At 44.5% G+C, this 23,958-nt stretch overlaps 1 protein-coding gene across 1 annotated transcript in view; it reads right to left on the minus strand.

Moving 5' to 3' along the window:
* Positions 1-1,845: 1,845 nt before the first annotated feature.
* snx5 (sorting nexin 5) overlaps positions 1,846-23,958 on the minus strand; it is a 67,936-nt gene continuing 45,823 nt past the window's right edge. The window contains exons 6-13 of the mRNA XM_073051548.1: positions 21,409-21,504; positions 20,110-20,215; positions 19,910-19,985; positions 18,592-18,631; positions 12,347-12,433; positions 11,459-11,618; positions 5,532-5,617; positions 1,846-3,390 (exon numbers count right to left, since the gene is read on the minus strand). Coding sequence (XP_072907649.1) covers positions 3,343-3,390; positions 5,532-5,617; positions 11,459-11,618; positions 12,347-12,433; positions 18,592-18,631; positions 19,910-19,985; positions 20,110-20,215; positions 21,409-21,504 — 699 coding nt within the window. The 3' untranslated portion in view covers positions 1,846-3,342. The remainder of the gene's footprint in view (positions 3,391-5,531; positions 5,618-11,458; positions 11,619-12,346; positions 12,434-18,591; positions 18,632-19,909; positions 19,986-20,109; positions 20,216-21,408; positions 21,505-23,958) is intronic.

The following is a 23,958-nucleotide window of genomic DNA, read 5'->3' on the forward strand; positions in this document are numbered from 1 at the left end:
TCAGTTTGAACCAGTCTGACCATTCTCTAACCTCTCTCATTAACAAGGAACTTTCATCCAAAGGATTGCCACTCACCGGATTTTTTTTCTATTTTTCATACCATTCTCTGTAAACTCTAGAGATTGTTGTGCTTGAAAACCCCAGGAGATCAGCAGTTTCTGAAATACTCAAACCACCCCATCTGACACCAACAATCAATCCACAGTCAAAGTTACTTAGATCTCATTTCTTCCCCATTCTGATGTTTGGTTTGAACAACTGAACCTCTTGACCATGATGCATGATTTTATGCATTGAATAGCAGCAACGGGATTGGCTAATTAGATATTTGCATTAATGAGCAAGTGTACCTAACAAAGTGGCCACTGAGTGTACATGCAATTTGATCATAAATTTACCTTGAACTTTTAACTTAGCACAGGCAATTCCCAGCCAGGTTACCAGTGCTAGTCTCCAACTGGATGCCTATGTAACCCTGGTTAATTAAACCCAAAGATGTAACGTTAGAAAGCTCCACCTGTGGAGGGATGGAAACGAGGTTTACCGAATTTTAAAAAAAGAACTTGAGATAAAAAGCTAAGCGGAAGGAGGCGTGGCTGACAGCGCAGGAAAGCAAGAGAAACATAGCAAGCTATTAGAAACTAAGGACATAAACTGTTAAAAGTGGAATTCATAGTGAGTATCTCTGCCCTGCCTACTTGGAAACCTCAGGGCGAGGAGAGACGATAGCGATAAAAGATCTATTAAAGGTATGGCTATAACAAGCAGTAGCTGTAACGAGACAGTATCAACAGAGATGAGTGTCCAAAATCTACCGTGTAACCGTGAATTAGCTCTGTTAAATCACACCAAGGGATTTGCATTGTGAATCGTGGGTGTTCAGCTATTTCATGCAACGAAACAAGGAGGGTAGCCACCCCAGATGAAGGACCAGCGCAGGAATGAAATGTGTAATGCCGCAGAGGACTTAATACAGTTTGATATACAAGTTTATTTTCATTCAAAGGATCTGAATTTGATTTTCTGCAAGAACTGATTATGTTTGCAAAGACAAGTTACTGAATGAGATTTACTTTGTTTAAAAGTTGTGACGTTGGAGAATTGTCGGGAATCAAGCTGTATAGATGTACCATTTTGAATTTGAATTTCAATTTGTAGACACAATAACTTGAACTGAAACTGAAGTTAACCATAATACTTAGAAAAGGAATTCAATTAGTTTTCTAACTAGGGATTTAAAAAAAAAAAGTCAGTCTGTAAACCTTTAAATGGGGATTAACACTAGATCTAATTAGAGGAATTGGAGTAACAAAGTTTATTCTATGAATAACACTGCTCACTGCCTGCTTTCGATAGCCAGTGGCCGGCTAGCACCGCGTGTAGTACTATGTAACTTGATTTTTCTCAAAGAGTGCGGCGACCAGTCACACGAGACAGGCACTACACAAGTGTTACGTCCAGTTTAAGTGCGGTGCAAAGTGGCCTTTCCAGTATCCATCGACTCTTCTCCCGCGGGTGACCCAGCTGGCGCATACACTCCACCTCAGCAGGGCACTCAGCCTGATTGGGCAGAGGTAGGTAGTGAGGGGTAGGGAAGAGTATGATGCCTGTGTTTTTTTTTTTTGAGGTGGGGGTGTTTGCATCACAGGAGATCAGCAGTTTGAGATATTCTGGCTCCAACAAATCATTCTACAGTCAAAAATCACATTTCCTCCCCAGTCTGATATTTGTATTAATAAACAGGCGTATAGGTGTACCTAATAAAGTGGCCATTGAGTGTATATATTCAGCTTTTAAACACTTACAATCATCAGTTTCAGCACAATAAAAATAAAGACGCCACAGCAGCTTCAAATGTCTTTACTGCTCAAAATTCTTCAAATAGGCTTTGCAGTGATAAAACGCCAAGGCAAAAACATGCTCTAATGCAGATGCACAATACAGAAAATCTTACTGGAAAGACCAGCAGTGTTTTTTTGTTCATTATTGGCATGAGGAAGGGGTGCAGCAAATGGATCCTGCCTGTAGCACACTGTTCATCTTCTGTCCAATCACAGTGAGGGCCAGAACAAGCACCAGGAGCTTTACCGGCCAATCTAGTTATCGCCCCCACCAACTGAGTGGTTTCAAAACAAAGTTTCTGGTTTTAAACCAAAGGATGATCAATAATAGGGATAAATCAGCTCAGGGGTGGGGTCAGGGAAAGGTGGAGAACATAGGGGAGCAACAAGAGAGAAGGAACAAGGAGCGATGTGATTAACTCAGAGAGAGCTAGTGAGATCTGCGACTGTAAAAACAAGCCAGAACCAAATTTTGGGGTAGAATATTGTTTGACATACATGCAGACACTGGCAGCAATGCTAGCATACATTCTCTAAATTCAACAGAAGCTCATCCACTGTTATCCAATATGGCAGACAGCAGGTTAGGAATTGGGGTTAAAATCCCCAACTAAACTGATCCTTCCTTCTCCAACTCATTGTCATGAAGTCATCCCAATAATATCTTGCACTCTGACTCTAGTGAGCAAAACTGAAAAAGCACATCGTAATTACTTTCAAGCAGCTGCCCAGTTCAGAGGGCTTTTACCCAAAGTAAGTAGTTATTAGATTTTTAGCTAGGGTTTGGGGGGGGGGGGTAAGCACATTTTTAACACTAGAGGGGCATTAACTGAAAATAACATACAGTCGCATGGTAAAGCTCGCAACTGCTTCAACTTCAGCTCTTTGCAAATTGTACTTACTGTAGGAAGCAAATGGAATCACATCGTTTTGTCCACGTATCCAACCAGAAGTAGATTTGATCAGAAAAAGAACAAGTTTTAGAAGTTGTTAGTGCAGTGTTACAAACAGGAAGACTCAGCTGGAAAAAAAATTGGTCCTCACACACACTTTCAATGGAATAATTGTTAAAACAGTTGCCCGATTTGATTTGAACTGTCACTTGGTTAATCTAGGTTAATCTTGGTTAATCTTCCATTACTGTGGAAGGTCCATTTAACACTTGCTATTTGTATCAAAACTAAATATGCTTTGGAGAACACTATCTTACAAAATTTGGTCCAGCTTGGATTTTGGAATTCTGAAGTACCACAACCGTTAGGCACTTATGTGGAACAAAGCTTAGCTTCTTCAAAAAAAAACTTTACACTTTATCCGAGCTTTCAGGAGCTAAGCAGAGATGCACACTGCTAAACAACAGTGCAGCCCATCTCATGACCATAGTCACTGCAGCAGCAGCCAGGGTAGCAATGACTTCGGGCCACAGCTTATAAACAAGTCCCTTCAGGGGGCAAAGTAAGGCCAGTGTGAGGATCTCCGGTCTCATTCAGTCACACGCCACTAGTTACTCAGTGCGGTCAAACAGCTCTGCAGCATCTGTACATTGTTCTGAAACAAAAAGAAACAGGTTTTTTTTGATGGTGCAAGGTGAAGTCAGGAATTGATGCAGCACAAAGTCTTCAGAAATCGAGTTATGTTGTTCTGGGGATGGGAATGTGGCCCCATCCCCCTGACATGCCCCCTTTTCATTACTACCATCAGTGAGCAGGGAGGATGGTACAGGAGCCTGAAGATACACACAAAATTTTAGCAACAGCTTCCTTTTCCCCCGCCATCAGATTTCTGAATGGTCCGTGATTACCACCTCCCTATTTTGCTCTGACTTTATTTCACACGACAGTATTTTATGTATTGCACTGCACTGCCACCACATAGCAAATGTCACGATAACAAACCTGATTCAACAGAGGAGCTTTGTCAGACAGGGGCACTTCAGTTAGACCATAAGGCACAGGAACAGAGTTAGGCCTGACTAACCCAGAACCTATTGAGCTCTGTTTTAAATGCACTCAATGACTTGGCCTCCACAGCCACGTGTGGCAATGAATTCCACAGATTCACCCCCATCTGGCTAAAGAAATTCCTCCTCAACTCTGTTCTAATAGGAGGTTCATCTCTTCTGAGGCTGGGTCCTCTGGTCCTAGACTCCCCCTTTATAGGAAACATGACCTCGATGTCCACTCCATCTAGGCCTTTCAATATTCAGTAGGGTTTAATGAGTGTCCAGCAACCCAGCTTTGCTCCTGACCTCCGGTGCTGCTCTGTGGGGTACGTACCTGTGTCGGCTTCCAACGGTACTCCTAGACACTTGTGGTAGGTTACCAACCTTCTCTTTAAATGATTTGGCCTCCACAGCTGTCTGTGGCAATGAATTCCACAGACTCACCATTCTCTAGCTAAAAAAATTCCCCCTCATCTCTGTTCTTCTATTCTAAGATTGTGCCCTCTACAGGGAATATCCTCTCCACGTCCACTTGATAAAGCAGACTATTCAGACCAACAAAGCAATCCCACCAAAACAACTTTTTCCTTGTATTGTATTCTCCCAACTCTCCCCTCTCTTCACCCCCCCCCCCCCCACACACATGCGCGCGCGGAGTCTCCATAGCACAGCATCTCTCCAATGGAGAGTTCCAGACATTGCCACAACCATTTCACATTTCCAGAATCACAGTATTTTGCTTTCACATCCACGGTGCAGGCTTGCATTATTTGCTGCACTACGTCTGGTTAACAATATATTACAATATCACTCACTCCAACTCAAAAGAGAGTCCGTAATTTGCAGAATCAATTCAAAGGTCTCTACAACCCAGAGAAACATAGAAAACCTACAGTACAATACAGGCCCTTCAGCCCACAATGCTGTGCCGAACATGTCCCTACCTTAGAACTCCTAGGCTTTACCCATATCCCTCTATTTTTCTAAGCTCCATGTACCCATCCAGGAGTCTCCAACCATGTTCTCAATATTATTTTACTTATTTATCTCTTATTATTAATGTTTATTTTGTATTTGCACAATTTGTTGTCTTCTGCACACTGGTTGTTTGTCTTTCTTTGTGTTTGTTTTTTCATTGATTCTGTGTGTTACTCTGTTCTACTCTGAATGCCTGCAAGAAAATGAATTTCAGAGCCCCTTGACGGCACATTTACTGTGAACTTCGAACAATAAGGAGCATCTCTGTCCCCGTAGTCCTTGACGCTCTGAAGCCATCCGGAACTTTTACCCTCACACTAACAAGTCAAGTCTGAAAATGTATTAAAAGCTCATGAGTAATCAGATAATTCCGGCTCTGAGGCTCTGCAATTTTACCATTATAATCAGGGCATTTGCACAGAGGTAAAGGTCTTAAATCAAAATCAGGTTTACTATCATCAGCATACGTCGTGAAATTTGTTAACTTTGCGACAGCAGTACAATGCAATACAAGTATAGAAACTGAAAACAGTTATATATTAAATAGTTAAAAGTAATTGAAATTAAATTAAGTCCTGGAGTACATCTGAATGCAGAAAGATCTTTACTGATAGCTTGGCCTGTTCACTACAGTTCATTCGAATAGGAACTTTGAGGTAAGTTATAATTGCGCGTGTATTGTTTGGAGGAGAAAGTGACAGCTGGCTTCAAACCCAGGACTCCACCAGCACGTCCTGCAGCGGGAGGGTCAATCCTGCGGCCTACTCACCTTGGCGTGTTTCAGCTCCAGCTCGGTCATCTCAATCAAGCTTTTGCGGAACGCTGCCACTCTTCTGCTTCGAAAAGCAGTCAACTCTGTGGGGGGGGGGGAACAATAATCAAAACTCAGAGAGCAGTATGCGGAAGGACAAAACTAAATGAGATGTTGTCACGTGTTCCCCAGTAATGTCTATACTACACTCAGTGGCTACTTCATTAGGTACATCTGTCCATTAATGCAAATATCTAATCAGCCAATCATGTGGCAGCTACTTGATGCATTAAAGCATGCTGACATGGTCAAGAGGTTCGATTGTTGTTCAGATCAAGCATCAGAATGGGGGAGGAACGTGACCTAAATAACTTTGATCGTGGAATGATTGTTGGTGCCAGACAGGGTAGTTTGAGTATCTCAGAAACTGATCTCCTGGGATTTTCACACAACAGTCTCAGAGTTTCCTAGAGTGGCATCCCAGGGTAGGTACTCAAGAGTGTGTACAGCACAGCTAGCTGGTGTGTTTACACTCATTTTTAATCTCTCCCTCTCCCAATGCAGAGTGCCCTCCTACTTCAAAACATCCACCACTGCCCCTGTATTTAAAAAGACTAAGGTAACATGTCTGAACAACTGGCATCCTGTTACACTCACCTCAATAATAAGCAAGTTCTTTAGAGGCTGGTCAAGGACTACATCTGCAGCAAGTTACCACCCACACTGGACCCCTGCAATTCCCCCACTGACATAACTGATCGACAGATGACGCAGTAGCCACAGCTCTCCACACCACCCTTACACATCTGGAGAAGAGGGATGCTTATGTGAGAATGCTGTTCTTGGACAACAGTTTAGCATTCAACACTGTAATTCCTTCCAGGCTTGACAAGAAGCTCAGAGACCTCGACCTTCACCCTGGACTTCCTGTCAGATCGCCAACAGATGGTAAGAGTGGGCTCCCTCACCTCTGTCCCTCAGGGCTGTGTCCCCAATCTGCTAATTAAATTTGTTGACGACACTACATTGATTGGCCTAATCTCAAATAATAACGAGGTGGCCTACCGAGAAGAAGTCATCACTCTGACATGGTGGTGTCAAGAAAACAACCTCTCCCTCAATGTTGCAAAAACAAAAGAGCTGGTTGTGGACGACAGGAGGAATGGAGACGCGCTAACCCCTATTGACATCAATGGATCTGGGGTTGAGAGGGTGAACAGCTTTAAGTTCCTCAGTATAAACATCACTGAGGATCTCACATGGTCTGTACATACCGGCTGTGTGGTGAAAAAGGCACAACAGTGCCTCTTTCACCTCAGACAATTGAAGTAGTTTGGTATGGTCCCCAAATCCTAAGAACTTTCTATAGGAGCACAATTGAGAACATCCTGACTGGCTGCATCATTGCCTGGTATTGGAACTGCACCTCCCTTAATCACAAGACTCTGCAGAGAGTGGTGTGGACAGCCCAGTGCATCTGTAGATGTGAATTTCCCACTATTCAGGACAATTACAAAGACAGGTGTGCAAAAAGGGGAATCACTGGGGACCTAAGTCATCCCAACCACAAACTGTTCCAGCTGCTACCATCCGGGAAACTTTACCACAGCATAAAAGCCAGGACCAACAGGCTCCAGGACAGCTTCTTCCACCAGGCCATCAGACTGATGAACTCATGCTGATACAGTTGTATTTCTATGTTATATTGAGTGTCCTGTTGTACATACTATTTGTTATAAATTACTATAAATTGCACATTTAGATGAAGATGTAAAGATTTTTACTCCTCATGTATATGAAGGATGTAAGTAATAAAATCAATTCAATTCAGAGAATGGTGTAAAAAAATAAATCCAGAGCAGTAATTTTGTGGCCTTGTTAATGACAGAGGTCAGAGGAGAACGGCCAGACTGATTCAAGCTGACAGGAACCATGAGTTAAAACAGTGACGTGCAGAAGAGCATCTCTGAACGCAAAACATGTCAAACCTTGAAGTGGATGGGCTACAACAACAGAAGACCACAAACACACACGCAGTGGCCACTTTATTAGACACCTCCTGTACCTAATAAAGTGGCCACTGAGTGAGTATTCTTCATGCAATTCTGCTTTGTAGTATCTCGACACATGGAATAATCTGTTTTGATGACATGTCAACAAATGCTTTTCACTCTGTCTTTGCACGTGTCCACAATAAACTGGCACCAAGCTCACAAGTGTTACTTACTGTCCACGTCATAGAATTTTACTTTGGAAAAATAATTCTACTTGAAGCTTGAATTACGTCATGGAGCTTAGAAGCTATTTCAAGACTGTTAGCAGTTCAGTTTATTTGCATTTTCTTGAAACAAACATTGTAGTTAGTGACGGTTTCCCTGTGACAAAAGGGGGGCATTTATACACAATGTCCTACAAGACATCTTTAAATGTGGAATACCCTTAGAGAGTAAGACCATATATTTTGGATATATACCTCAAGAATGGTTGAAAAGAGATAAATATTTAATGAATATACTGTTGGTGGCTGGTAAAAAGACTCTTACTAGGAAATGGTTATCACAGGAGAGCCCAACTTTAAATGCATGGATGTAAATTACAATGGACATTTACAAAATGGAGAAGATAACAGCATCTGTTAATCATAAGCTGGAACAATTTGATTCATACTGAGAAAAATGGTTTATCTACATAATGGCTCATAGGCCTGATTTTATTCTCACAAATCAATGAATATGTTGTAAAAAAAATCACTCCCTACTTGTACATAGTTTTTTCCCTTTTGCTTGTTTTTTTCTTTCTGCTCTTTTCTATAAGTGTATACCTCAGATAAATACTTTGTGGAGATTTTTGACATATATGATTATATGATATATATGTACAATGTCTGAAATACATCTTATGGAAATGTTTGTTTGATGATGAACTTCAATAAAAAAAATAGAGGCATTTAACTTCGAGTCTTCTAGAGAATCTCTTCCCCTCCCTATTTTTCTTGTAGTTTATTCCCTCTCCTTCTGTATCGAATGGACATGCAGCAAGGCGGTGGTGGTGGGGGGGGGGGGGGGTCGCTCTGTTGGTAAAAAACTAAATCTGATCAGTAGAAAAAGGAGACAAAGGATCAGAGTGTTCGGAACCTTGTGGCTGAGTTGAGAAACTGCAAGGGTAGAAAGACCCTGACAGGAGTTAAATACTGGCCAGGATGTGGGCCACAAATTACAATGGGAGATGGAAAGTCACACAATAAGAGCAGTGGTACAATAGGCAAAGGGTGATTTCAGTACACAGATAGATGGGGAAAATTGGGATGCTGTGGGATCATGGATCCCAAGAGTGGGAAACTCAAGAGTGTCAAGATAGAGAAGTGAGTGTAGTTACTATTGCCAAGGAGAAGGTGCTTGGGAAGCTGAAAGGTCTGGAGATAGATGAGACACCTGGACCAGATGGTCTGCACCCCAGGGTTCTGAAAGAGGTGGCTGAAGAGATTGTGGAGGCATTAGCAATTATTTTTCCAAGGATCACTAGATAATGGAATGGATCCAGAGGACTGGAAAATTACAAATGTCGCTCCACTCTTTAAGGTGGTGGGGAGGCAGAAGAAAGGAAATTATAGGCCTGCTAGCCTGAATTCAGTGGTTGGGAAGACATTGGAGTCCACTGTTAAGGATGAGGTTTCAGGGTACTTGGAGGCACATGATAAAATAGGCCAAAGTCAGCATGGTTGTCTAGAGAGGAAATCTTGCTCAACAAATCTCTTGGAATTCTTTGAGGAAATACAAAGGATAGACAAAGGAGAGTCAGTACATAGAACATAGAATAGTACAGCATAGTACAGGCCCTTCAGCCCACAATGTTGTGCCGACCCTCAAACCCTGACTCCCAAATAACCCCCCACTTTAAATTCCTCCATATACCTGTCTAGTAGTCTCTTAAATTTCACTAGTGTATCTGCCTCCACCATTGACTCAGGCAGTGCATTCCACGCACCAACCACTCTCTGAGTCAAAAACCTTCCTCTAATATCCCCCTTGAACTTCCCTCCCCTTACCTTAAAGCCACGTCCTCTTGTATTGAGCAGTGGTGTCCTGGGGAAAGGGTGCTGGCTGTCCACTCTATCGGTGCCTCTTAATATCTTGTATACCTCTATCATGTCTCCTCTCATCCTCCTCCTCTCCAAAGAGTAAAGCCCTAGCTCCCTTAATCTCTGATCATAATCCATACTCTCTAAACCAGGCAGCATCCTGGTAAATCTCCTCTGTACCCTTTCCAATGCTTCCACATACTTCCTATAGTGAGGTGACCAGAACTGGACACAGTACTCCAAATGTGGCCTAACTAGAGTTTTATAGAGTTGCATCATTACCTCGCGACTCTTAAACTCTATCCCTCGACTTATGAAAGCTAACACCCCACAAGCTTTCTTAACTACCCTATCTACCTATGAGGCAACTTGCAGGGATCTGTGGACATGTACCCCTAGATCCCTCTGTTCCTCCACACTACCAAGTATCCTGCCATTTACTTTGTACTCTGCCTTGGAGTTTGTCCTTCCAAAGTGTACCACCTCACACTTCTCCAGGTTGAACTCCATCTGCCACTTCTCAGCCCACTTCTGCATCCTATGAATGTCTCTCTGCAATCTTCGACAATCCTCTACACTATCTACACCACCACCAACCTTTGTCATCTGCAAACTGCCAACCCACCCTTCTACCCCCACATCCAGGTCGTTAATAAAAATAACGAAAAGTAGAGGTCCCAGAACAGATCCTTATGGGACACCACTAGTCACAACCCTGTTGTTTACTTGGATTTTCTGAAGGCCTTTGATAAGGTGACACATAAGGCTGCTGAACAAGCTAGGAGCCTATAGTATTACAAGAGAAATACTAGCATGGATAGAAAATTTGCTGACTAGTGGGAAGCAAAGAGTGGGAATAAAGGTAGCCTTTTTTGGTTGGCTGGCAGTGGCTAGGGTGTTCCTCAAGGGTTGGTGTTGGGACCTCTTCTTTTCCTGTTATCTGTGAATGATTTGGAAAATGGACGGCTTTGTGCCCAGGTTTGTGGATGACACGACAACAGGTGAAGGGACAAGTAGTTTTGAGGAAGCAGGGAGTCTGCTGAAGTCTTTGTGCCAGGTTCCCGAAAGGTTAACTTGCAGGTTGAGCCAGTGGTAAGGAAGGCAAAAACAATGCTAGCATTAATTTTGAGAGAACTGGCATATAAAAGCAAAGATGTAATACTGAGGCTTTACAAGACATTGGTCAGACAGCACTTGGAGTATTGAAAGTAGTTTTGAGCCCCTTATCAAAGAAAAGAACAGCTGGCATTGGAGAGGGTCTAGGGATTGTTCACAATAATGATTCTGGGAATGAATGGGTTAACATATGAGGAGTGTTTGATGGCTCTGGGTGGGTAGTTGCTGTAATTTAGGAGAATGAGGAAGGATCTCAATGAGACCTATTGAATGTTGAAAGATGCGGATAGAGATGACGCTTCCTATAGTGGGGGAGTCTAAGACCAGAGGGCACAGCCTCAGAATAGGGGGGCATCCATGAGTGGTGGGGCAGAATGGCCGAATTCTGCTTCTCTGAACCTGGGTCACCGGAGCTGAGACTCAGAAGCCTCCCTCATCACACAACAGCCTCCCAAATGTGGAGGCGGAGGGGATGGAAGCTTTAGACAACACGTCTAGCTGAAGGGGTGGTCATCAGTGGTGGGGCAACAGGAACGCTGACTCCAGAGAGAGGCAGCTGCAGCAGGTCTGGACACAAAGTGGCACCACACGCTGAGGTAACTCATTTATGGGATGTTTAATTTACCCTCATACAAATTTGTTACTTGAGAGGCTATGAATGGAAAAGAATACTGTGCAGTGAACAGTAGCTGAGCGATTACTTGACTGGTTGTGAAGGAGGGGCCTTCCCGAGACACAAGGGAGCTTGTACCTTCCTTGGCAGAATCTGACAGCTTTTCGAATTTCTGGCAGCACAATTGATGGTGGAGCTCTGCCTGCTTCACATCTTTGCCCTTAATCCGTGCTTTGTCCAGAGCTCTGCTGGCGTTTTCGAAGTCCACAAGAGCTCTGGCTCTCCTGTACAGAAGATCCTACAAATTAATGCAAACACAGGTAAGCAAGCAGAAAACCTCATCCAACACTGGGAAACTCGTGACTGGGCAGCGCTGTGTCAGGGTATAGAATCGTTATTGTTCTTCTAGTTTAACTTTCCAGTGCTTGTTTGCATCACCTATGTACATGTAATTGTTCAGTAATTACAGAACAGTTGCTTCTGTTTTTTTTCTAGAAATATCTGTTTTTTGTGACTTCTTTACAGGTTAATTGTTATCAATGGAATTTTGTTATGTCTAGTCTGACCATGACTAATTTTTTTCTCTCTGTTCTAGTAACACTTCATTAAACAGCCATGAGCAACACGTTTTTATGCCTCATTCCTAACTTCCTTTGGATCATCAGGATCCAACAGCAAATAGGACAATCAGCTCCTCAAATCCGCCCCCCCCCCCCCCCATTGAAACAAGCCTGATATACTCCTTTACTAGCCAGCCCTCCCATGTCCCAGTGACCTTAACCAGCTGCGGGTGAATTGGCAGCCCCAGACCGTCTCCGCCTCAGTGCAGAGCCTCTAAAGGAAAGCTCCACTACACTTCCTCACTCGTCAAGAAGGCACACTTCCTGAGGTGATGGGAGTGTGCAAGGCCCTCGAGTGACTTCCTACAGGAGCACCGGCCAGTGTTCTGTCTGGCTGCATCACTGCATGGCACGGGATCCAACCGCAAGACAGTAAGGACAGAGAGATCTGCCGAGAGCACGTTACCTTGGCCGCCTGTATGTCCCTCACATAGTATTTCAACAGCTCCGTCAGCTTCAAGTCCTCGTCACTGGACACTCTTCCTTCGACTTTCTGCAGATCAGGAGCGAGAGGGAGCAGAAAGACAACACAGCAGTGAAAGGAAGCCATGCCTTGTGATTAAGCCAGCTACAAGTTCATTGATCACACCCAGGCATGAATGTTTGATATCGAGGTGAGCTGCATAAAAGAGCAACACCACGTCTCACCGTGAGAGGATACAGATCAATCGACCTTGCCTGGTGTCTGCACCTGCACCACATCCCACCTCGGCACTCCTCGGCCTCCTGTCCCAACACCCTTCGTGCCCGCCAGATTTACAAACCGCCTGCTCCACATTGACAGATCAGTACTGTGCAGATATCATATAGATATAGAAGCATAGGCCTTTGGACAGCACTGTGGGAATCGCCAATCTCCCATGCTCCAGCGAATAGGTACATAGCCTGGTCAGTAGTAACTCATGCCCTCTAGTCTTGGCAACATCCTTGTAAATATTTTCTCACCTCTTCAGCTCAAGGCCAGTTTGGAATGGACAGTAAATGCCAGCACGGCTGGCAAAAGGCAAATTCCACGATCTCAGAATAGGCAAAGTAAGACAATAATGCACCAAGGATGATGACCAGGGGTGTGGGAAATCTGGACCATCACTACTAATTCCAGTTTAGAGTTGAAAATTAAAATATCAAAGTGAATTTATCAGAGTGTACTACTCTGTGATTCATTTTCTAGCAGGCACCCACAACAGTTACAAAGAAGCACAATAAATCAATGAAAAATAAATCAAACATGGACAAACAACCGATGTGCAGGAGACACAGAGTGCAAACACAACCAAGTGAACAGTAATAAATAACACTGAGAACATGAGCTGTAGAGTCCTTGAAAGTGAGTCCAATAGTTGTGGGAATCAGTTCAGAGTTGGGGTGAGTGAAGTTATCCACGCTGGTTCAGGAGCCTGATGGTTGAAGAGTAATAACTGTTCCTGAACCTGGTGGTGTGGGACCTACAACTACTGAACCCCCTTCCTGATAGCACCAGCAAAATCAGAGCGTGGCCTGGACGGGGAGGGTCGCTGAAGATGGATGCTGCTTTCTTGTGGCAACCTAGGAGCTACGCTTAACCTAGAAGACCACATTAACTACCTTCTTTTGCTTTGTATCCAATACACAGCACCAAGGGTTAATGTTAAGGGACGTCCATGAGATCTCTGCCACCTTGCGGCTCACTATGAACTTCGGCTTACTAGAACTGATCATTAATTTCCAAATCAAAGGGAAAGAGGGCCAGTGTAGGGTAATGCATTGCATGGAAACATACATAACTCACAACCACCGACAATGTGTTGGGGCTCACTTCAAGAGGCTGGTCTGATGTGATGATGTAATGACAGATTTTTTTTACCGCGTTTTTATGTTCTGTGTTTGGTTGGCAGTAAATGAGTTGTAATGGTTCCCCTTAAACTTAAAACGCCTTTGCCATTTGTTTGCGAAAACCTGCATGGCTGACCCCAATGCTCTAGGACAATTTCAGAGTTATTCAACATGTCAGCCAATGCAGAAGTTGAAACCGCTGGAGTTTTGGGATCAAAATGCCGTCGCTTGGTTTGTGCAAGCTGGAACCCAGTGCATGCTGCGAGAAATCTCCGTGGATGACACCAGACCTTACTACATAACAGCATCACTCAGTAGTTCCACAGCAACGAGTGGCTTGAACATTCACCTGAACGCGACAACTATCGCCTGCTGAAGGCCCATCCATTAGACTTTCGGACCGTTGGAGTCTGAGTGCACCAAACAGTTGCTCTCCTCATCCAGCCTTGGGGATGCTAGAGCTAATGGACCACACGTTGTTTCTCCCGGGAAACTGCCATCTTTGTTTTATTTTTAAAGAACTCTTCATGCAGCAAATGCCTGGTCCCATTCGCATAGCCCTCGCTAATGGACCCATGAAGGACGAAAGGGAGCTTGCTAAAATGGCTGAGTCTCCCCTCAGTCTGGCCTGGCAGAGGTGTATATTTCCTTGCCAGGTCAGCAGGGCCGCTAACACACACACACACACACACACCGTGGCTGTGGAACAGACAACACCGGGTCTGTGTTTTTACCACGCTCCCTTGGTACCAACACCAGAAGTGCTGACCATCTTGCAGCTTCGACAGTGGAGCACATCAGAACATCAGAGATCTGTGAACATGGTGGGCTCCAGCTGCCAGTGTCGTGTATTGATCACAAGGCAAAGAGTAATAAACTTCTATGGTGGCTGCCGACTGTAGCAGGATCCTGGCTTATGTCACTCTGTGTCAGAGGACGACGTTACACATGAGATTTCATCCTGGCTAAAGTGGCTAAACCTCTGCTTGGTGCAGATTTCTTGTGTGCCCAAGGACGAGTTAACAACTGGCAGCTTGGGGATGACAAGGACTCTGGGTCGTTACCCTGCTCCCCACAACGACTGTCAAGCGCACACGTCACCATAAGGAAGTTTACTCGACTGCTGGGCAAATTGCCAAATATCACCAAGCCCACATTCTCCACTAGTCACAAAACATGGGGTGGAGCCACAATTGGCCCACCAGTCCAGGCTTGTGTGCATAGACTGGACCCAGGAAAGCTGGCAACCACAAAGGCAGAGTTTGCCAACGTAGAAAGGCTCGGCGTTGTACGCAGGTCAAATAGTCCTTGGGCTTTACCCCTCCCCCCCCACATGATCCTAAGCTCGAAGATGGTCACCTCCCATGTGGTGACTGCAGATGCCTTAACGAGGTCACCATCCCCAAATGTTATCCTGTCCCACACATCCAAGACTTTTCAGCACGTTTAGCCAGAAAGTTATTTTTTTTTCTAAAGTTGACTTAGTTAGGGGCCGTGTGCTCAGAGGGGACATTCCCAAAACAGAAATTAAACAAGAGGTTCCACCGTTTCCAGCAGTTTCTTCCTCTTCTTGTTTTTCTTCCATCTTTTGGCCTAAGTTTCTGAACGTGCAGTTTGGGCTGAAAAATGCAGCACAGACCTTCCGACGGCTGATGGACTCTGCGTTAAAAGACTTGGATTTTGCTTTGTTTACCTGGATGACATACTTGTTGCTAGTGCATCCAAATCCCAACATGCATCTCACCTCTGCTCACTTTGAGCACTTAAGCCACCACTGGTTGATTAGTGACCCTGCTAAATGCCAGTTTGGGTTGGCAACCAATGACTTTCTCACCCATCGCCTCTCTGCAGAAGGTGCAAACACCTCCCATCAAAAGTCTCCACTATTATGGATTTCCCACCAGCCCTCACTACTAACTACAGGAGTTTTTAAGGTACGGTGAATTTCTATCACCATTTCATTCCACAAACTGCTGAACTTATGCTCCTCCCGTAACATAGAAAACCTACAGCATGATACAGGCCCTTCGACCCACAAACCTGTGCCGAACATGTCCCTACCTTAGAACTACCTAGGCTTACCCATAGCCCTCTATTTTTCTAAGCTCCATGTACCTATCCAGGAGTCTCTTAAAAGACTCTATCATTTCCGCCTCCACCACCGGCAGCCCATACCACGCACTCACCACTCTCTACGTTAAAACCCCTGACATCTCCTCTGTACCTACTTCCAAGCAACTTAAACCTGAGTCCTCTCATGCTAGCCAATTCAGCCCTGGGAAAAAGCCTCTGACTATCCACACAATCAATGCCTCTCATTATCTTGTACACCTCTGTCAGGTCACCTCTCATCCTCCGTCGCTCCAAGGAGAAAAGGCCGAGTTCACTCAACCTATTCTCATAAGGCATGCTCCCCAATCCAGGCAACGTCCTTGTAAATCTTCTCTGCACCCTTATAGTGTGCTTAAAGGCAATTCCCCTAATGAAGTGTCTGACTGGTCAGTGGACATGACTAGAGCAACTGAGGACACCAAACGAGTTCTATCCAATGCAACTCTATGGTGCATCTGCTCCCTAATGCACTTACAGCCATCACTACTGGAGCCTCAGACTGTGCTGTGAGTATTGTGTGTGAACAGTTGGTCGGAGGCGTGAGGCAGCCACTCGCTGTCTTCAGCCGGCAGTTCTGTCCCCACAAAAGGAAGTACAGCACTTTCGACTGCGAGCTGCTCGATCTCTATCTGGCTGCCTGCCATTTTAATTTCTTGGAGAGGGTCGCCATTTCACAGCGTTCATTGACCACAAACTCCTCGTACATGTGATGGTCAAAATATCACAGCCTTGGTCTGCATGGCAGCAACAACACCTGACCTACATATCAAAATTCACAACTAATATACAACATATCCAAGGGAAAATATTATCTTTCACAGCCAGCCATTGAGGCCTACACATAGGGGCTGCCATGCTGGCATGGCAATCTGATCAAGCTACTGACTCATAATTCCAGGGGAGATTGTGCAGGGTAACGTAACTGGTGGAAACTCATGTAATTCACAACCACCAACATTGAGCTGGGGTTCACTTTAAGAGCCAGTGTCGGACGTGAAGGTTTCTACAAACTTTATGTTCTACATTTGGTTGACAATAAAGTTAGTTGCTATGGTTTCACTGAAGCTTAAAATGCCTCCTGCCATTTTTGTTTCTGTAAACTTACAGCAGCATAAAGTTGCTGCAGATTCATTTTTCTCCTCCCAATTTCAGATAAAGATCAGAACTACCCATTACTGCATACCCTGTTACCGTGGCTACCCAACGTAGATGTAAGCTAACCAGGTTAATAGTCACCCTTAAACCATTAGAAAACTATCCCACTAAATTGACCTGTGGAAAACCAGAATCTAAAGCTGCTGAAGCAAAGGATTGCCTCCCCTCCCCTCCCCTCCCGTCCCCGTACTGACAGCACATTCCCCAAAGCTTCAGATATGTAAATGCAAGTTAAATACAAGTCTAATTTTTGCCTCAACTTGGTGAACTTGAGCCAATGTATTTCAAATTAATGTTAAGTGGTCCAGTTGGAAGGAGTTGCTCCATTGATAAAGGAAGATCATAGCAGAGTCAGCAGTCTCTAACTGGGGACTGCGATACCTATTCTGGGTGCAAAGTGATACACAAGTGATTGGCAAGCAGAATTACCAGCACGCAAGCGCCAGCACAACAGCACTTTCTTAGAATTTGCACAGATTTGGCACGTCATCCAATACTCTGACAGTCACAGAATAACCTAACTGGATGCATCACAGCCCGGTATGGAAACGCCGATGCCCAGCAATGAAGTGTCTATATGGTGGATACGGCCCAGTCCATTGCTGGCAAAGCCCTCCCCATCGTTGAGCACATTTTCATGGAGCTCTACCACAAGAAAGCACCACCTATCATCAAGGACACCAACCATCCAAGGCCATGCTCTCTTCTCATTTCTGCCATTGGGGAGGAGGCACAGGTTCAGGAACAGTTGCTACCCTTCAACCATCAGGGTCCTGAACCAGTGTGGATAGCTTCACTCACCCCAACACTGAACTGATTCCACAACCTACAGACTCACTGTCAAGGACTCGACTCATGTTCTTAGTACTATTTTTTAAAATTTCTTACTGAAATGGTTCATCCTTTTTTGCACATTGGATATTTGTCAGTATTTGCCATTTATAGTTTTTCCATAAAACTATTTCTTTATTTTCCTGTAAATTCCTGCAAGAAAACAAATCTCAAAGTAGTATATGGTGGCATATATGTACTTTGTTAATAGCTTTACTTTGAATTGATTCAAGAGAGTAATGATCGATAGATCTGTATTCAGAACAGTTGCAGCTGGCATACATTTGCCACGAGTACTCTGAACTGTGGGAAGGACCCAGAGACACATGGCTCCTGTTCCCATGATCCAGGACATCACTAATACACTGAGGTGCTCCGATCTTTACACTGGGGATGGCGCAATAGCGTAGCAGTTAGTGTAACATTAATACAGTGCTGGCTGTAAGACCAGGGTTCAATTCCTGCTGCTGCCTGTAAGGAGTTTGTACGTTCTCCCTTGCGACTGCATGCGTTTCCTCTCAGTGCTCTGCTTCCCTCCCACATCCCAAAGAGGTACGTTTACCATTAGTAAGTTGTGGCTACACTTTGCCAGCAGCATGGAACACTTGTGGGGAGCCCGGCACAATCCTTGATTTGACACAAATGATGCATTTCAGGGTACGTTTCAATGTTTTAACGTTAGCAATGAAACAATTTCTATCTGTCCTTTTCTCACTTAGTACTTAAAGAATCCAGACTTACCCTAAGCTTTTCGAACAGCTCAGCAAGTTTTACGTAGTGACTGGAAAATTAAAAAGAAAGGCTTTGAATTAAACAATGGCTTCAGGCTCCCTGCTTGATTTCTCTTCAGGAGCAGCCAGTGTTGTCTGGGAATCTCAGAGAGAGCACAAACACAGAAACTAAGGCGAGGTAGAGCTGGCCTGCGTCCTGGCACCTCACAGTTTCGATGCACCCCTTGTACAAAACGCACCATAGTAATCTGTCGAAGCATCTGACGGGACTGCCCACGTCACCACCTGGGGGTGACTGCAGACAGCAGCATCTCTGCACAATACACCTCCCCGTCTGGCCGTGTGTCCCCACAAGACATTCTAACTTGGGAGCCTCGGGGCAAATCTGTTGTCATACAGGCTCCTGCAGCTTACCATGCCACAGGATGGGCACTAAGGATTTGTACGTTCTCCCCGTGACCGCATGGGTTTCCTCCTGGTGCTCTGGCTTTCTCCCATGTTCCAAAGACGTACGATTAGGATGAGTGAGATTTGGCATGCTATGTTGACTCTGGGGGTGTGGTGACACTTGCGGACTGTGTTGGACATCGACAGAAGTGATGCGTTTCACTGTCCGTTTTGATGTACCTGTGACAAATTTTCATCTTTAAAAGCACCAGCAAAACCCACATCCAGGGAGGTCCATCTCTACTGTTGGGAATCCCACAAGACCATAAAGCATAGTAGCAGAATTAGGCCATTTGGCCCATTAAGTCTACTTCACCATTCCATCATGGCTGATTTATTATCCCTCTCAACCCCATTCTCCTGTCTTCTCCCCATAACCTTTGACACCCTTAATAATGAAGAACCTATCACCTTCTGTTTTAAATATATTCAATGACAGGGCCTCCACAGCCACCTGAGGTAATGAATTCTGCAGATTCACCACCTTCTGGCTAAAGAAATTTCTCCTCATCTCTGTTCTAAAGGATCTCCTTGAATCCGGAGGCTGTGCCCTCCACTATAGGAAAGATCTCCACACACACTCCATCTAGGCCTTTCAATATTCAGTAAGTTTCAATGAGATCCCTCCTCATTCTACTAGATTCCACCAACTACAGGCCCAGAGCCATCCAATGTTCATCGTGTTAACCCTTTCATTCCTGGCATCATTCTCGTGAACCTCTTCTGGACCCTCTCCAGTGCCAGCACATCCTTTCTTAGATAAACTGCTCACCATATTCCAAATGGGGTCTGATAAAGCCTCAACATTACATCCTTGCTTTGATATTTTAGTCCCAAAAGGAAAAAGCACAACCAGTGTGTGTGCGCATGGAAGTACTCACTTGGTCAAGGGAGACTTTCCCTCCACACTAAGCTCGTTGAAGGAGGCAGATAAGTGGATGTAGTCATCAGAGACATCTGAGAGAAACAGATACAGCTTCCGTCAACTCAAAAATAAGTACTTATACTGTATTTAATATAACTATTTATTTACTACTATTGGTCAAATACCATTAATTGCAGCTGGCCAATCTGAACTTACTTTTGTGAGTTTTTGTCATTTTTTCTGCTTTTAGTGCAGTGTCTTTAATTTTGGTTCCATATTCTACAAGGAATATCTTCTCATGTTCAAAAAATTCATCGACATCCTGCACAAGATCAGAATTATAAAAAGTTACTTACAGCACAACTTTAAATGCTATGAAAGGTCACTATTCCAACCTCTCTGCCCCACACAAGCAATCTTTCAGCTTATCTCTTCAAATCTTTTTTTTTAAATCCCTTCTTCCCTCATGTACTTATCCAAGTTAGTTTAATATAGACATAACATTCACCTAAAACCATATCCTGGCACACTCTTTATTCTTGCGGCTACCACCAGGCAAGAGGTACAGAAGCCTCAAGTCCCACACCACCATGTTCAAGAACAGCTGCTTCCCTTTGACTGGTCAGTGTTTGACCCAACTTTAATCACTACCTCACGATAGTACACTTCAGTCACCTTGCACAACAATGGAATTGTTTGTGAATGGAGCCAAGATGGTGCTCAGCTGGGGCCTAAGTGAACGATGAACAACCTTCTCTCGGTCAAAGCGTCTCACAGATGCTTGCTTCATTCTCTCCGTCCTTCAGCCTTGGCAGCTTCAGGCTTGCTAGATTTCTAACCACTCCAGTTCTTCGACCTAACACATTGACCCTGCCTTTCTCTCCAGACGTCGCCCGACACGTTGCCCCCAACACTCTCTCCATTTACAAATTCCTGCTTTCCACCACTTTAAATATTGCCTAAATCCCAAATTCACAAATGTTTCTTCTGTAAAACAGAAGTGTCCACGATGAGGCCACTCTCAGGTTGCAGGAACAACACCTCATATTCCATCTGGGTGGCCTCCCACCTTACAGCCTGAATATCAATTTCTCTTAACTTCCAGTAATTTCTCCTCCCTCCCCTTCTCTTTTTCCTTTCCCCATCCTGGCTTCCTCTTACCCCTGTCTCTTCATCTGCCCAACTTCCCTCTGGTGCCTCTCCTCCTCCACTTTCTCCCACAGTCTGTTCTTCTCTCCTGTTAAGATTCCTCCTCCCTCACCACCTATCACAATCCAGCTTCTCACTTCATCCCCCTCACCTATCGCCTGCTATTTTGTATTCCTTCCCCTCCAACTGCACCCTTCTATTCTGGCTTCTTCCCCCTTCGTTTCCAGCCCCAATGAAGGGTCTCGACCCAAGACGTTGACCGTGGATGCTGCCTGACCTGCTGAGTTCCTCCAGGTGGGGGTGTGGAGGTGCGCGCGCATTACTTTTATTTCCAACATCTGCAGAACTTTGAGAGTGTCCAGTTACCTTGGCCCCAGAGACAAGGACTTCATCAGCAGTCTTCATCATGCTCTTTAAAAAGCCACCAAACATCTCCTTAGTATTTTTCCTGCGGACACTCAGCTGAAGAGGAAAGAAGAGAGGCAGATTAATTGGCGAGTCTCTTTTTTTTTTTTTAAAGAGGGTACTTCTCTTTCCCAAAGGGAGCACCAAGCACTTTATGGGGAAACAGGTGAAGGTGCCACTATTTGGTTCCATTCCATTCTTACAGATGGCCACATGTTGTTTCCCTCCCCACCTCATAAATTGGAGTGTGCACAAAAATTCACTCGATATGGTAACAATACCTTCACCGTAATGTGACGAATGACATCAAATCACCCAAGGTACAAGAAAGAAGAGTTAGTAAGCGTAGAGCAGGAGTGTGAGCAGTTTTGACATCTGTAGGAATGAGCGCACGAGTGCAAGGACTGTTGAATCTGATACTGTTGGCTTTCATGCCTATAGTACAGTGCAGAAGTCTCAGATGGATAGGGTGCTAGGGTGCCTGTGGCTTTTGCACAGCACTGTAGTAATCTTATGTTTCACACCGTACTGCCACCACAAAAAAAACTAATTTCATGACGTATGTGAGTGATGATAAACTTGATTGTGATAGGGTCTCTATTGTGGAAGGAGGCAAAGTGGTCATGGTTGGGAAAAGGAGAAGGTGGAAGGGAGAGGGGAGGGAGTGGGAAGCACCAGAGAGATATTATGCAAAGATCAATAAACCAATTGTTTGGAATCAAATGACCTTGTCTGGTGTCTCAGGGCTGGATGTGTCTGCACCTGCACCAAATTTACCCCCTCCCCCCACCGTCCCCAGGACCTCTGTCACCAGTCTCACACCCCTCCTGTGACACTCCTCCCTCACTATTCCCAACACCCTTTGCTCCCCCCAGATTTATAAACTTGTTCTCCACTCCACATTAACAAATACAGTACTGTGCAAAAGTCTTAGGCACCCTAGCTATACATGTGTCTAAGACTTTTACACAGTTCTGTATGTTGGGTGTCTGTAACCTAAGATCGTACTGGCTAGTAAGTTGTTCAGATGCTAAGTTGGTGTTGGAAGCATGCCGCACTCACCCAGCACATCCTCGAACTGTGATGGCCATTGATGCAAACTACACATTTCAACATACATGTGACAAATGAAACTAAACCTTTACCTCTACCTGGATTTTCCTCAAGCCGAACTCTCTCCTATCCACAGTTTATTCTATGATTTGCCACGGCAAAGAGCAACAGGGGTGTACCTGCTCTTGCATGCAAGAGGCCATTGGTCCCATCGTGCCTGTACTAGTCTAGAAAGCTGCCTATTTACCCCACATTTGCTCTCCTTTTTTCCATTAAGAACCCAAAGCGACTGTAGCCATCAGAATTGCAACAAGCCACTGAGCTGAAGGTTGCTCCCACATCCCATCGCTTTTGCCAAGGATCACCTGGTAGTTTCTCTTCAGTTACTCCCATCAAATCCCCTCTCAACCTTCTCTGCCTCAATAAGCCCCAACTCAGCTTCCCTACAACCCCTTTCCCATCGCTCTGAATTTATTTGCTGTTTTCCCTGAGCCCTTGGCGTTGTTCCTCAATCTGATGACCAGAATAGAATGAAGAACTCTAAGTTAGTGATATAACGAGAAACTGCCTTGTGACATTCGTGTCACTTCTCAAGTTTTGCCTTTACATCCACTGCATCAATTTTTCAGCAGTCGCTCACAGCCCATCAGCACCAGGTCTAGAAATGTAGCAATCACCAGGAAAGTTAGAACTGAGGCCTTGCACCTCAAGTTATGGAAACTAGCTCCCAGGTGACCCTACTGTAGAATAATTTCCTCCACACCCACTTCCCCTCCTCCAGCCAACTCTAAATCGAAGTACTTAACATTCCTTCAATCATACAGCTTTGGAACCCTATCATGATCTACACTTGGTGACTACCTTATTAGACAGCTGCTCGTTAATGTAGCATCTAATCAGCCAATCATGTGGTAGCAACTCAATGTATGAAGTCATGATGAAGAGGTTCAGCTGTTCAGACCAAATATCAGAACGGGGAAGAAATGTGATCTAAGTAACTTTGACTGTGGAATGATTGTTGGTGCCAGATGGGGTGGTTTGAGTATCTCAGGAGCTGCTGATCTCCAGACATTTTCACACACTTCAGTCTCTAGAGTTTACAGAGCATGGTGTGAAAAGCAAAGACAAACATCCAATGAGTGGCAGCTCTGTGGATGAAAATATCTTGCTCATGAAAGAGAATGGCCAGACTTGTTCAAGCTGAGAGGAAGGCAACAGTAGCTCAAATAACCACACATTACAACCGTGCTGTGCAGAAGAGCATCTCTGAATGCACAACACATTGAACCTTGAAGTGGATGGGCTGCAGCAGCAGAAGACCATGAACACACACTCAACAGCTTCTTCCCCTTTCCTATCAGATTTCTGAATGGACAATGAACCAACCCATGAATACTACCTCACTATTCTTCCTGTCTATTTAAACAATTTATTCTTAAATATACATTTCCTCTTGCA

Source organism: Hemitrygon akajei, chromosome 7, assembly GCF_048418815.1.
Source record: "Hemitrygon akajei chromosome 7, sHemAka1.3, whole genome shotgun sequence".
Lineage (NCBI taxonomy): Eukaryota > Metazoa > Chordata > Chondrichthyes > Myliobatiformes > Dasyatidae > Hemitrygon > Hemitrygon akajei.